At 39.6% G+C, this 15,471-nt stretch overlaps 2 protein-coding genes across 2 annotated transcripts; both read right to left on the bottom strand.

The window, feature by feature from the left end:
* Positions 1 to 13,888: 13,888 nt before the first annotated feature.
* Positions 13,889 to 14,275, bottom strand: LOC138875739 (uncharacterized). Its single transcript, XM_070154602.1, has one exon. It carries the CDS (start codon positions 14,273 to 14,275, stop codon positions 13,889 to 13,891), a length of 387 nt encoding a protein of 128 aa, XP_070010703.1.
* Positions 14,276 to 14,348: 73 nt separating this feature from the next.
* On the bottom strand, positions 14,349 to 14,987 carry LOC138875738 (uncharacterized mitochondrial protein AtMg00860-like). Its single transcript, XM_070154601.1, has one exon. The coding sequence runs from the start codon at positions 14,985 to 14,987 to the stop codon at positions 14,349 to 14,351; it is 639 nt and encodes a 212-aa protein (XP_070010702.1).
* Positions 14,988 to 15,471: the final 484 nt, after the last annotated feature.

Here is a 15,471-nt window from a genome sequence, read left to right as displayed (position 1 = left end):
ACAACAAATAGTGAAGCAACAAGTCAATTAAGTCAGAGTACCAAATACTAAGACAGGTATAATAGATAAAAACAAATGCATGAGTGCAATGCAATGCATATGATGGTACAATCTAGTACCCACTGCGACGTACAGCCCGAGCCATCCATTTATTTATCGTCGACGGCGCTCACTGGGGGTGTGTGTAGACTCCGGAGGGGCTCCTACAGCCCAAGCGCAATATTAAGCCATCTCGTGGCATCAAATCTAGGCACTCGGCCTCATATAAATATTAGTATAATCACCCAGGCTCTCGGCCTCAATATCAATGTAATCAACTAGGCTTTTGGCCTTAATATCAATATAACACTTCTGCGGCGCGCAACCCGATCCATGCTCAGTCCAGAAATCATCATAAGCCCCTTGGCATTTGTAAAATAGTAGTTCTCAGCCTGAAATATCATTTAAGTTTTCAAATCTTAGAAAGATGGCTGAGTTTGCAAAACAGTATTTAAAAGCTTGGACTGAGGTCAAATGATATGCAAAATATGCGAAAGCAGTGATATCAATTCCTGAAGGATTCAAATAATTGGCAAGAAGCCTACAATTGGAAACATGACTGAGGATATAAATTCTTTAACAAAATAAGTGAGGAAAACCAGTCAAAAATCCCCTAAGGGTTCTACAGGTGGGCACAAGGCCCCAAGCATGGCAACAAGCCCAATTCACAATAATAAAGTATACGTCTCAACCAAAAATGTAGTAAAATATCTCTCGGGACGGATCAAGTTACAATCCCCAATGGTGCTCTACCCCACGCCTGTTATCTGGCGTGCAAGTCACCTCAATATAGCATTACGATGTGAAATTCCGGGGTTTCAAACTCTCAGGACATCATTTACATCAATTACTCACCTCAAGATGGTCAAAGTCTAGTTCGCTATGCCTTTGCCTCTCAAATTACCCTCCTTGTGCGACGAATCTGCCCAAAAGTACAACGAATATGTCGCATAATGCTAAAGAGACAATACCCGATCGAAAGCAATCGAAAAATATCAAAATTCACGAATTTGACAAAACCCGAGCCCCGGGCCCACATCTCGAAAAATCATAAAATTAACATCACCGGATTCCTTGTCTCGCCACGAGTCTATGCATACCAAGAACTCCCAAATCCGAGTTCAAATGACCCATCAAATCCTAATTGTTTGGTTTCAAAATTCAAGCCGTAGTTCTTGATTTGTAGGCTTATATTTCATGAATCTCTAGGTGGAATTCACAATAAAAATGAGTTCTAAGTCCAAGAATCTTACCTCAAGTCGTTCCCCTTTGAATCCCTCTTTAATCTCCACCAAGAAGCTCTCAAAATGATCAACCATGGAGGAAAAATGACCCAAAATCGCGGATGATTTGTTTTGTAAACTCAAATTTTTCGGAAGTACTGTTCACCCACGTTGTTACTGTTCACGCATGCGGTCATTGTTCACCCGCGCGGTTACTGTTCACGCGCGGTTACTATTCACGCTGCTAAAAAAATACAGCAGCAGCCAAAGAAATTGCAGCACTTTTCTTTTTACTAAAATGGCTCTAACTCCATCATACGAACTCAGAATTCGATGATTCTTGTTCCTATGAGTCACAAATAATGATACAAACATAGTCATTCAATTGAAACTCAATTCGGAGCTAGTTTGCTCAGTGCGATATCCATTTCGCTCGTTAAACAATTAACTCATGTTTCGTGTCAAAAACCCAATCGCGACTTGATGAAATTAGACCAAACTTTCCAGATCACTCCTATAATTCATTATTTAAATTCTGGAAATCTCGAAATAAAATTTCGATCTCTAGAACTAAAAATGGACCTTTGGATCATTACATGCTTATGCTCAAACGGCAAAAATCTTCCAAAAACTCTTCCAAAACTTATCCGAGCCTCATGGGACCCCGACCAAACATGCCAACATAATTCATAACATTATTCAAACCTCTTCCAATCATCAAAACACCTCAAACAATATCAAATTACCCAAAACTCATCGAATTCAAGCCTAATTTTCAAAAAACTTCTGAAATACACTTTCGATCAAAAACCCGACCAAACCACGTCCGAATGACCTGAAATTTTGCACACATATCCCAAATCACCTAACGAAGCTACAGCAACTCTCGGATCAAAATCTCATTTATCAACCAGAATTTGCCAAAATACTAACTTCGCCAATTCAAGCCTAATTCTACACCAGACCTCCAAAATTACTTTCGATCACACTTCTAAGTCACAAATCATCCACCATAGCTAACCGAATCATCGGGATTTAAATCTGAGCCCTCTAACACATAAGTCAACGTCCGATTGACTTTTCCAAAATAAACCTTCCTCAAAGAGACTAAGTGTCTCATTTCCTACTAAAACCAATCCATATCAACTTGTTCACACCCAACACTGATAATGAAGCATAAAGAAATTGGAAATGGGGATAACGGAGTGGTAACTCACGAGACGACGGATCGGGTCGTCACATCCTCCCCAACTTAAACAAACGCTCGTCCTCGAGCATACCTAGAGTTGTCTTAGAAGCCAACCAATAGTTGAACGACTTTACCAAGAATATACCCGTGGGTGATCCCACACTACTCTATCTCTTATAGGTCCGATAACACAACATAGCTGAAATTTCACAATCCATCTAGTCCATAAACCATATAACCACACTGCACCTTCCGAAATCATACACAAGATTAGAACTTCACATCCATACTCAGAATAAGCCCAAACCAGCTGTAATAACCCATACCTGCAACATCAGGTGCAATTATCTGATATACCGCATAACTAAAACACTCGGAACGATAATTTCTATTCGTAGTAGTTGCACATAATAATCGAATATCGATAGGAAACCTCTTAACAACTAAAGCCTCATTCCAACACTTTCACATACTGCCAATGATAAAGGAAACACGCAATAAATCATAACCATTTCCTATGTCAACCATTCATGAAGTCATTTCTCTCCTGGTAATTACCATAGCAAATTTTGAACCGAACCTCAATATTTACCCATCACACATACTGAAATCGAATCCGTTTGCATTCATTAATGATTTCAATGATCTCTTCTGACCAAACACACTACTCAGGTGACATGACACATCAATACATGCCTAAGACACAACTTGCATAATATGTGCACCAATAAGAAACGGTTCGAACATACTCAAATCATGAAAATGACTCAACTGAGAGAGTTGTAACTCAAACTCACCAGTATTGCCACAATACAAAGCTGAGACCCTGTCTCACATCATAGAAATAGGATACACAAATTTGACCCGCAAGGTCATGTTTCCACACAGCTTTGCTGCAACGCGCGATCCTATCCAAATACTACTCCACATGAAACACCTCAAGTCACTATGCTTGAAATCGACAACCATGCTCAATTGATGTCTGGAGCCAAAGCAAATCATTACACCTCCCATGCTCTGCATGACCTACATAGGTCTTGTTCAAATTCTTACAATACCGACACGACGGATGAGATCTGTATAAATTCATAATACCGCCGAATCAACAATTCATTGGATCTATACTTCTGGCAAGAACTATCACCTCATTATTAACCAAACAATGGTCTTAGCCCCTTAATTTACTTCATATACTCAGATTGCACTGATCTCGAATTCAATGATCTCGTCTCACCCATTACGAATTGCTCAGGCAATAAGCCACCCCAAACATAATCAAAAGTCGCATATGATGCCCTAATATGCCAATAGGCTACAAATTCGAACGCGATACAAAAAAAGAAAACGAACTCTGGAAGTAATTACCAATCCCATGCACTAATACGGACTTTCCTTAGAAAACAGGAAGCAAGGCATACAAAATAGCATATAGAAAACTATACTCAACATCACACTGTTGCAAACTTCATACTTGGTTTACATCTTTAATCAATCAAGTGACCACATGCCACACTTATATAATCTTCCCGTGGGACACACTCCCACAACCTACCACAACAATATCTGGAGCGTACATCCAAACCACCAGTCACACTAACGCTAAAGAGCGATCAAGAATTATTAACCAGGACGCAAAACCCTTTTTACAAAACACCGATCTTAGGTGACGTTGAAGACAATACCAACTTATTGTAAACATCGAAACTTATCTCCTGCTCATCCGAGCTCATGACATCTTGTCAAAAAATTTCCTTCACTCGTTCCATTCTCGGCCCAATTTCCACAACCAGAACTGATTCACCAGTATGCATCAAATTAGAACTAACATAGTACATAACCGCACAATCCGCTAACCAATAGCAAGCTCCCCAACTTGGCTCGAAGCCATAGATCACAAGATACTATACTCATAATGCATATACTCTATTGTTGCCTCAATACCATAGTGAGATTAAACTCGATCCTTCATAAGCTTGTGGAAACACAAATCATTTAGAATTTTTAACTCTTCTGCAAATCTCACATTCACTCACACAACAATTAAGCCCACTCTCTAGGCGATCCAATTTAGATTTCAACACATTTTAGTCACTTGCAATTGAGGTCTTCTAATAGATAACATAAGGATAACACAACTTTAGAATACCCCGTAGGAGATGACCCACCTGCTTTGCCCCCAACTAACATTTCTGCATACCTTCCACCGCCATAAGCATTACATAGTCACTTGATCTTCTTGAGTCTGTACTCATACCGCAACATGAAATTTTCTTCACTCTCAACTAGGAGGCATGAAAAGATTCTTCACACGCCCATAATTCGGGCTATAACTTGAATCACGATGGACTTCAAGCATCTATTAGTTCTTCCATCATTTAGCAGACCCTTCTCGTTGCTTCCAAATCATATAGATACGCCTCGTAGTACTAACATACTCATCACATAGCCACAACCATCATTTCCACTAACAGGGACACTACCGAACATATAAGTTCAAAAACACTTGTTCACACAATCATCACCTCGGCGCTCCCGCCATAGGCAAAGATCCAACCTCAAGTCCTCTAGATTGGCCCACCATAAACTCACAGAGATAACACCTCGCCCCTCGATCGGGGAATCACAAGCCATCGAGGCACATCTAATACTGAGCGCCCATGCGCGCATGCGAATGCGTGGAAGGAATTTCAAAAGTTTCTTTTCAAGATGAATCAAGGACGCACGATAAGAATTCAAGAATGTGAAGTTTTCTTAAAGGTTCTGCAGCCTCTTGAGGATAAATACAGACGTCTCCGTACCGATCCACGAGACTCTACTAAACCGGCTAATGACTCGCGAGACCAATTAACCTAGGCTCTGATACCAATTTGTCACGACCCCAACCCCGGTCATGATGGCATCCAACACACTACTAGTCAAGGCCGACCATTCAACAACATTATCCCAAATTCTTATTCAGATTATAGATAAATATCACAGAGAATTTACTAAGTCATTTCATTCAAGTGTATAATTAATAATAAAATCTGCGGAAGTTCAATTAAAATACCACACCATAGCCCAACAGAATCCGGTGTCACGAATATGAGCCTCTAATACAGAATATCCACCTATTACAAGTCTGTCTAGGAAAAATACGGAATAAAAGATAGAGATAGATAGGAGAGATCAAGGCTGAGAATGCCATGCAGCTACCTCGATACTCCCAGATACTGCTGCTCAGCTAAACAAATCCTCACTCAGCATGTAGTGTACCTGGATCTGCACACAAGGTGCAGGGAGTAATGTGAGTACTCCGACCCAGTGAGTAATAAACATAAATAAAGGTTGAGAATAAGAAATCATGGAAAAATACAAAGTAAACTATAACTGGCAGTTTAGAACAACAAATAGTGAAGCAACAAGTCAATTAAGTCAGAGTACCAAATACTGAGATAGGTATAACAGATAAAAACAAATGCATGAGTGCAATGCAATGCATATGATGGTACACTCTAGTACCCACTGCGGCGTGCAGCCCGAGCCATCCATTTATTTATCATCGACGGTGCTCACTGGGGGTGTGTACAGACTCCGGAGGGGCTCCTACAGCCCAAGCGCAATATCAATCCATCTCGTGGCATCAAATCTAGGCCCTCGGCCTCATATCAATCTCAGTATAATCACCCAGGCTCTCAGCTTCAATATCAATATAATCAACTAGGCTCTCGGCCTCAATATCAATGTAATCAACCAGTCTCTTGGCCTCAATATCAATATAACACTGCTGCGGCGCGCAGCCCGATCCATGCTCAGTCCAGAAATCATCATAAGCCCCTTGGGCATTTGTAAAACAGTAGTTCTCAGCCCGAAATATCATTTAGAAATATCATTTAAGTTTTCAAATCTTAGAAAGATGGCTGAGTTTGCAAAACAGTATTTAAAACCTTGGACTGAGGTCAAATGATATGCAAAATATGCGAAAGCAGTGATATCAATCCCTGAAGGATTCAAATAATTGGCAAGAAGCCTACAATTGGAAACATGACTGAGGATATAAATTCTTTAACAAAATAAGTGAGGAAAACCAGTCAAAAATCCCCTAAGGGTTCTACAGGTCGGCACAAGGCCCCAAGCATGGCAACAAGCCCAATTCACAATAATAAAGTATACGTCTCAACCAAAAATGTAGTAAAATATCTCTAGGGACGGACCAAGTCACAATCCCCAATGGTGCTCTACCCCACGCCTGTTATCCGGCGTGCAAGTCACCTCAATATAGCATTACGATGTGAAATTCCGGGGTTTCAAACTCTCAGGACATCATTTACATCAATTACTCACCTCAAGACGGTCAAAGTCTAGCTCGCTATGCCTTTGCCTCTCAAATTACCCTCCTCGTGCGACGAATCTGCCCAAAATCACAAAGAATATCTCGCATTATGCTAAAGAGACAATACCCAATCGAAAGCAATCGAAAAATATCAAAATTCACGAATTTGACAAAACCCGAGCCCCGGGTCCACGTCTCGAAAAATCAGAAAATTAACATCACCGGATTCCTTGTCTCGCCACGATTCTATACATACCAAGAACTCCCAAATCCGAGTTCAAATGACCCATCAAATCCTAATTGTTTGGTTTCAAAATTCAAGCCCTAGTTCTTGATTTGTAGGCTTATATTTCATGAATCTCTAGGTGGAATTCACAATAAAAATGAGTTCTAAGTCCAAGAAACTTACCTCAAGTCGTTCCCCCTTGAATCCCTCTTTAACCTCCACCAAGAAGCTCTCAAAATGATCAACCATGGAGGAAAAATGACCCAAAATCGCGGATGATTTGTTTTGTAAACTCAAATTTTTCGGAAGTACTGTTCACCCGTGCTGTTACTGTTCACGCGCGCGGTCACTGTTCACCCGCGCAGTTACTGTTCACGCGCGGTTACTGTTCACGCTGCTAAAAAAATACAGCAGCAGCCAAAGAAATTGCAGCACTTTTCTTTTTACTAAAATGGCTCTAACTCCATCATACGAACTCGGAATTCGATGAGTCTTATTCCTATGAGTCATAAATAATGATACGAACATAGTCCTTCAATCGAAACTCAATTCGGAGTTAGTTTGCTCAGTGCGATATCCATTTTGCTCGTTAAACAATTAACTCATGTTTCGTGTCAAAAACCCAATCGCGACTTGATGAAATTAGACAAAACTTTCCTGATCACTCCTATAATTCATTATTTAAATTTTGGAAATCTCAAAATAAAATTTCGATCTCTAGAACTAAAAATGGACCTTTGGATCATTACATGCTTATGCTCAAACGACAAAAATCTTCCAAAAACTCTTCCAAAACTTATCCGAGCCTCATGGGACCCCGACCAAATATGCCAACATAATTCATAACATTATTCAAACCTCTTCCAATCATCAAAACACCTCAAACAACATCAAATTACCCAAAACTCATCGAATTCAAGCGTAATTTTCTAAAAACTTCCGAAATACACTTTCGATAAAAAACCCGACCAAACCACGTCCGAATGACCTGAAATTTTGCACACATATCCCAAATCACCTAACGAAGCTACAACAACTCTCGGATCAAAATCTCACCTATCAACCGGAATTCGCCAAAATACTAACTTCGCCAATTCAAGCCTAATTCTTCACCGGACCTCCAAAATTACTTTCGATCACTCTCCTAAGTCACAAATCATCCTCCAAAGCTAACCGAATAATCGGGATTCAAATCCGAGCCCTCTAACACATAAGTCAATGTCCGGTTGACTTTTCAAAATAAACCTTCCTTAAAGAGACTAAGTTCATTTCCTACTAAAACTAATCCATATCAACTCGTTCACACCCAACACTGATAATGAAGCATAAAGAAATAGAAAATGAGGAAAACGGGATGGTAACTCACGAGACAACGGGTCGGGTCGTCACACCAATATACACATGATTCATTGAAAGTTCATTCAAATAAAAGGGTTCTCATAGAGCTAAGACATTATTTAAGCATAACATGCAAGTCAACATACAACCACAATACTAAAGTCCAAATTGACATGTTAAGATGCTATATAAGTATATAACTAATCTTAGGAGATAAGAGGTCACATGATGCAGATTATGGTGAAGCATGACATGAACAATAGACTATTCTCAAGCATCAATTAATACAGAATGATATCAAAGATGAACACCATCACAGTTGAACCAAAGTTCAGATACATGTGCAGAAAGAAGGAAAGGCATTAAACATTATGAAGGTTTAAACACTAACCAGTAGCAAGCTAAAAGAATGCAGAGTGTAGAAGTAAAAACCTAAAATGCCCGATGATTCAGAGTTCTCAAGATCCTCGAGAATGGGCTCCGAACAGTGCTTGCACTGGAGGAGGTTATTCAATAGTTTCAGAGAGTTTGAAAGTAACAGTGAGTGAACGAGAGAGTAGTGGGAAAAAAGTAGTCAAAGTCTGGGGTCTCAAACCTCTTCTGAGAGATCAAACATGGAAAGATATACTAGAATCAATCAGAATCATTTTAGGAAAAATAATACATAAAACAAAGGAGTTCAATGAATTAACAGAGAATAAGTGAACATAATTATACAAATAACACTAAAAATAAAGGAATACAACAGAGAATAAGGAAAATATTATACAAAGATTAATTAGAGTTAGATTTAGAGCGAAATAAAGTAAAAATAAGGAAAACACAATGGGTTAAACAAAATAAGAAAAATATCAGTCAAACACAAAAAAGAAGAGTATCAATCAGAAATTAGTAAAGAATAAGGGAAAATCTCAAATCCTAGTTGAGACTGACGCCTTGAATCGGACCAGAATACAAGGGATCGTTCAATATATCATGTATAGAGATGGAAGATCGTACATATCTTCATGGAATCAAAGTGAATCGGCCCGTTCTGGAGAGGTAGTTCTTTCCAAAAATAGAGCAAGAACTAAGTGATGCCAAAACCATGCATATAATGATAGAGTATAACGAAATAGGTAAGTAAATCATAGATTAATTCCATGTTTGAACAGAAATCAGAGAAGATTAAGGGTTACGGCGGCTAGGGTTTGACAGAAAAAGAGGGGGGGGGGTTAAAAGTTCACAGGCGGCGGGGGTTTGGGGGTCGGGTTATAAGAGAAGAGGGGTTAAGGTTTGTGAGTCGTTGATCATTTTTGATCAACGACTGTGATTTAAGGGGTATGGGTTGGTTTGGATGGGTAGGATTGGGCCTAGGAGTTATTGGGCTAGGGTTTGGGTAGTTTAGGTCCAAAAATAGGTAAAATTTTGGCTATTATTTAAGTACCCAACATTTAGCAAAAATAATTTATAAAATAATTAATCAAAAATAGAAAAATATTATTTGTATGCTGAAATGATTAAAATTAGTAACCTAACATTATAAAAGTATAAAATATATTTTTTCATAAATAATATAATTATACATTAATATGGGCTATTGTTGCAAAAATGTGCAATTAGCCCTAAAATGCAAATACAATTATAAAAATGCACTGAAAAATATTTAAAACATCATGTTGGTATAAAGGATAAGTTTAGATAATTAAATAATCATAAAAATAATTTGAAGGATTATTACTGTATATTTATATAATAAAATGCGGAAATAAATTGATTTAAAGTCTTTAAAAATTTTGGAAAATTATGAAAAATACTTGTATATGCTAATTAATCAAATGATAATGCATATGCACTATTTTGAAAGAGTGTGTGTATATATATATATATATATGAGGGGAAAATTGGGTATCAATAGCTGCCCTTCTTTACCTGGGAATAATGAAAGAATTATCGGGTAACGAAATGATGACCGATTTTGACCGAATGGGGTGATTTTAAAAATAGAGACCGAACTCTGCTCTTTGAGTTTCTGACATATCCATGATTTTATATTAATTAGGCCATGTGTAGTTCTGGATCCATCGGTGAACGAGACCAATGGAATTGTACAGGGATGGTCGTGTGTTTTGGAAAGGGTTCTTTTTGGGAACGATAGTATCGGACGAATTTGTGCGGAGTCATTAATGAATTTGAGACATTACGGGTGTATCACATGGCAGACATTTCAACGATCATAGAGTAAGAAGCGGGGATTGATGGTCGGTTACGTTTGAAATAGTTTCGAAATTGGATGTTATGAAGGAAAATCGGAGCAAAGATTGCTCCTGTTTGAAGAACGGTTACTTTCTGGATCACCTTCAAAATTTAAAACACGATGCATGCAAATATATATGGATTATTGTGGGAATTTAGACAAGATGCAAATTTCCTTTGGACCATGAAAGCTATCTTTGGACGATGAGGATGATGTCCTTAGACCATGATGTCCTGGGCCATGAATCATGTGATAAGGGATTTGCAGGCCATGAAATGATGTTCTCGGGCCATGAAAATGGTGCCTCTGAATTGTGACGCCTTTGAATTATGATGTGCAATATTGAGAGATCCTCAGGCCATGACATGATGTCTTCCGGCTATAAGGATGATGCCTTCGGGCTATGACGCCTTTGGACAAATATGGAGATGTTTCATCCAATGAAATGCAAAGACGTGATGCTGGGTCATATAAGTGAAACAAGACAGAGCTTAGTCTTGCAAAAGATTGGGATAGAGCTTAGCCTCGGGAAGGCAAAATAGTGCTAGATTTCAGTAGCATAACATTCGGTATTGGGCAAGGAAAGGCAGAGCTTAGCCATATGCAATTAGAGAGGCGGCAGAGCTTAGCCTTATGCAATTAGGGAGGAAATGCCTAGCCTCATGCAAGAAAGGGAGACAACGCTTAGTCTCATGCAATGAAAGACAATACTTAGCCTTATGCAATTGAGGAGGCAGGACTTAGCCTCATGAAAGAAGAGGAGACATGGCTTAGTCTCATGCAATAGAAGGCAATGCTTAGCCTTATGCAATCAAGGAGGCAATGCTTAGCCTCATGCAAGAAAGGGAGACAATGATTAGTCTCACGCAATGAAAGGCAATTCTTAGCCTTATGTAATTGAGGAGGTAGGGCTTAGCCTCATGCAAGAGAGGAGACATGGCTTAGTCTTATACAATGAAAGACAGTGCTTAGCCTTATGCAATGAGGGAGACAATGCTTAGCCTCTTGCAAGAAAGGGAGACAGGGTTTAGTCTCATACAAGGGAAGGCAGTGCTTAGCCTTATGCAATTTTAAGAAGGCAATGCTTAGCCTCATGCAAGAAAGGAAGACAAGGCTTAGTCTCGTGCAATGGAAGGTAGGTCTTAGCCTTATGCAATCAGGGAGGCAATGCTTAGCCTCATGCAAGAAAGGGAGATAGGGCTTAGTCTCATGCAAGGGAAGGTAGTGCTTAGCCTTATGCAATTTTAAGGATGCAATGCTTAGCCTCATGAAAGAAAGGGAGACAAGGCTTAGTCTCATGCAATGGAAGGCAGTGCTTAGCCTTATGGAGACAATGCTTAGTCTCATGCAGGGGAAGTCATTGCTTAGCCTTATGGAGACAATGCTTAGTCTCGTGTAGGGGAAGGCAAAACTTAGCCTTATACAATTAAGGAGGCAGGGCTTAGCCTCATGCAAAATGGAGACAATGAGTGATAGCAGAGTGTTTCTTATGTGGAGGCATGTTTGTGTTTGGCAGTTTTATCTCTATGAAGATAGTGATTTTGATATGTGTGTACTTGTGAATACTCCTGTTATGTTTATTGTGCCTGCATCTGAAGAAAATTCGTGAGTTTTGTGGGGGAGGTCGGTTCGTGCCTTCGCTTGCTTGCTTTGCTCTGCTTTACTCTAAAGATCATGTTCGAGATAACCTGGTAACATATGGCTGCCATAGAAATAAAGTTTTCGAAAATATGCATGCACATGATAAATATAGTTATCCAAAAACATAGTAATATGTAATATCAAGTAAATTAGATGAACCAATGACTGTGCCACTTTTAATTAGAGATATTGCAGCTTCTTTGCACTTAGAATTTTGAGGGTCCTCCTCAAAATTTTGCCGCAGTTTAATAATTGATTCTTTGACCGTTCTATAAATGATGCAGTTGGCTGGAGTTGTTCCGGAATTTTGAGGGTCCTCCTCAAAATTCTGCCCCAATTTCTGACCATTGGGAAAATGAAGATTTTATTAAGATGTGACCGAAACCACAGGGCTGCCTACGTATACTCTCTTAAATGGGAATCATGTCAAGTATAGTTCAGTTACATCCAATAAAGAAATGTAAAGAATCTAAACACAATATCTCTTGACTGCGTCTGGATTGATAGGCTTTGGCCAAATTTCTCCGTTTATTTCTGCAAGTCTGAGTGCTCCTCCTGTTAGTAGCCTATGGAATATGTAGGGCCCTTGCCAATTAGGTGAGAATTTTCCTTTGGCCTCATCTTGATGCGGGGAGATCCGCTTCAGCACCAGCTGTCCCGGTGCGAACTGTCTGGGTCTGGCCCTTTTGTTGAACACCTTGGACATTCTGTTTTGATAAAGTTGACCATGACATACCACACTCATTCTTTTTCCATCAATAAGAGCTAATTGTTCATAGCGACTTCTTATCCATTCTACATCACTAAGTTCATCTTCTTGTATAATTCTTAAGGAAGAATTTCGACCTCGGCGAAAATGACAACTTCTGTACCATAGACCAATATGTAGGGAGTTGCTCCGGTTGATGTGCGAACTGTGGTACGATATCCCAATAAGGCAAATAGTAATTTCTCGTGCCATTGCTTGTGGTTTTCTACCATTTTCCTTAGAATCTTTTTGATGTTCTTGTTGGCAGCCTCCACGGCTCTATTCATTTGAGATCTGTATGTTGTGGAATTCTTATGCTTGATCTTGAATATTTTACACATAGCTTTGATTAAGTCGATGTTGAGATTGTCGGTATTGTCAGTGATGATGGATTCTGGTACCCTGAATCGGCAAATAATACGATCCCTAACAAAATGCACAACGACTTTCATGGTTACAGCCTTGTAAGACGCGGCCTCAACCCATTTTGTGAAGTAGTCTATAGCCACTAAAATGAACCTGTGCCTGTTCAAAGCATCGGGCTCGATCGGACCGATGACATCCATTCCCCAAGCGGCAAAAGGCCAAGGTGCACTTGTTGTATTGAGTTCATTTGGTGGTACTCGTATCAAAGCTGCATGTACTTGACACTGGTGACACTTTTGGACATACTTGATGCAGTCCGTTTCCATAGTAATCCAAAAGTATCCTGCTCTTAATATCTTCTTGGCTAAAACGAAACCATTCATGTGTGGTTCGCAAGTTCCGGAATGCATCTCTTCGAGTAGTTTGGAAGCTTCCTTGGCATTAACGCACCGTAATAATCCTGGGTCTAGAGTCTTTCTATACAGAATTATTTCACTTTGGAAGAAATGGTTGGATAATCTTCGGAGTGTGTGTTTCTGAGTATGATTTGCATGCTCCGGTATTCTCCTTTTACCAATTATTCTTTGTATCATGAAACCACGGGTTCCCATCCACTTCTTCTTTAACATGAGAGCAATAGGCTAGCTGATTATGGATTCTTACTGGAATATGGTCGATGAAATTCTTATCCGGGTGCTGTATCATGGATGACAAAGTAGCCAGTGCATCTGTGAACTCGTTTTGGATTCTCGGAACATGTTTGAATTCTACCTTTGTGAACCTCTTTATCAGCTCTTGCATGTGATACAAATATTGCAATATTTTGGTATTCTTTGTAGCCCACTCTCCTAGAACCTGATGTACCATAAGGTCTGAATCACCAATTACCAGCAATTCCTGGATATTCATGTCAATGGCCAAATTGAGCCCCATGATGCAAGCCTCATATTCTGCCATATTGTTGGTTCACAGAAACTTGAGCTTTACGGATACCGGATAATGCTGTCCTATCTATGACACCAAAATAGCTCTAATACCCACTCCTTTGAAATTTGTAGCCCCATCGAAGAACATTCTCCAACTGTCGTAGATCCATCCTTGATATGAGATATGTGGTGTAGGCATAAAAGTAATGCCTCAATTTATGAGCTATCCATGTCAGGACGCAGGAGGTGCGTTCCAGCAGGAAATACTGTGCTTCATAGGGTGTGAACTTCTTACTCAGATAATATATGGTTTGCTCTTTTCTCCCTGTCTTGTCATGTTGTCCCAAGACACAACTAAAAGCTCCCTCTAGTACGGACAGATAGAGTAGCAGAGGTCTACCTAATTTTGGCGGGACCAAGACTGGCGGTGTGAATAGGTATTCCTTGATTATGTCGAAAGCCTTTTGACATTCTTCAGTCCAACTTGTTGCAGCATCCTTCTTCAGCATTTTGAAAATTAGTTCACAGATCATGGTCGATTGTGCTATGAAGTGACTGATGTAATTGAGACGTCCCAAGAATTTCCTCACATCTTTCTTGCTCTTCGGAGGTGGCAAATCTTGGATAGCTTTGACTTTTGAAGGGTCTAATTCAATCCCTTGGCGACTAACGATGAAACCTAGCAATTTTCCAGCAGGGACTCCAAAGGTACACTTTGCAGGATTCAATTTCAGATTGTACATTCGAAGCCGATTAAAAAACTTCCTTAAGTCTGCTATATGATATGTGCTTCATCTGGATTTGATGATGATATAATCCACGTACACCTCTATTTCTTTGTGAATCATATCATGGAAAATAGTCATCATGGCTCTCATATAAGTGGCTCCAATGTTCTTCAGGACAAATGGCATCATTTTACAACTATACATCCCCCACAGAGTGATAAAGGCTGTTTTCTCGGCATCTTCCTCATTCATCCAGATCTGATGGTATCCCACGAAGCAATCCACAAAGGATTGGAGTTCATGCTTGGCACAGTTGTCGATTAGTATGTGTATATTGGGTAGGGGAAATCATCTTTAGGACTTGCTTTGTTTATATCCCGATAGAGTCGACACATACTCTGACATTCGCATCCTTCTTCGGAACTAGCACAATGTTAGCCAACCAAGTAGGATATTCGACCACTCTGAGAACTTTAGCTTTGATCTACTTGGTGACTTC

This window comes from Nicotiana sylvestris, chromosome 8 (genome assembly GCF_000393655.2).
Source record: "Nicotiana sylvestris chromosome 8, ASM39365v2, whole genome shotgun sequence".
Lineage (NCBI taxonomy): Eukaryota > Viridiplantae > Streptophyta > Magnoliopsida > Solanales > Solanaceae > Nicotiana > Nicotiana sylvestris.
This window is presented reverse-complemented; position numbering and strand designations above follow the sequence as displayed.

What these genes read in the sequence shown, in the direction of transcription:
- LOC138875738 (XM_070154601.1), bottom strand. Translation starts at nt 14,987, where the DNA reads ATGTACAATCTGAAATTGAATCCTGCAAAGTGTACCTTTGGAGTCCCT.
- LOC138875739 (XM_070154602.1), bottom strand. Translation starts at nt 14,275, where the DNA reads ATGGCAGAATATGAGGCTTGCATCATGGGGCTCAATTTGGCCATTGAC.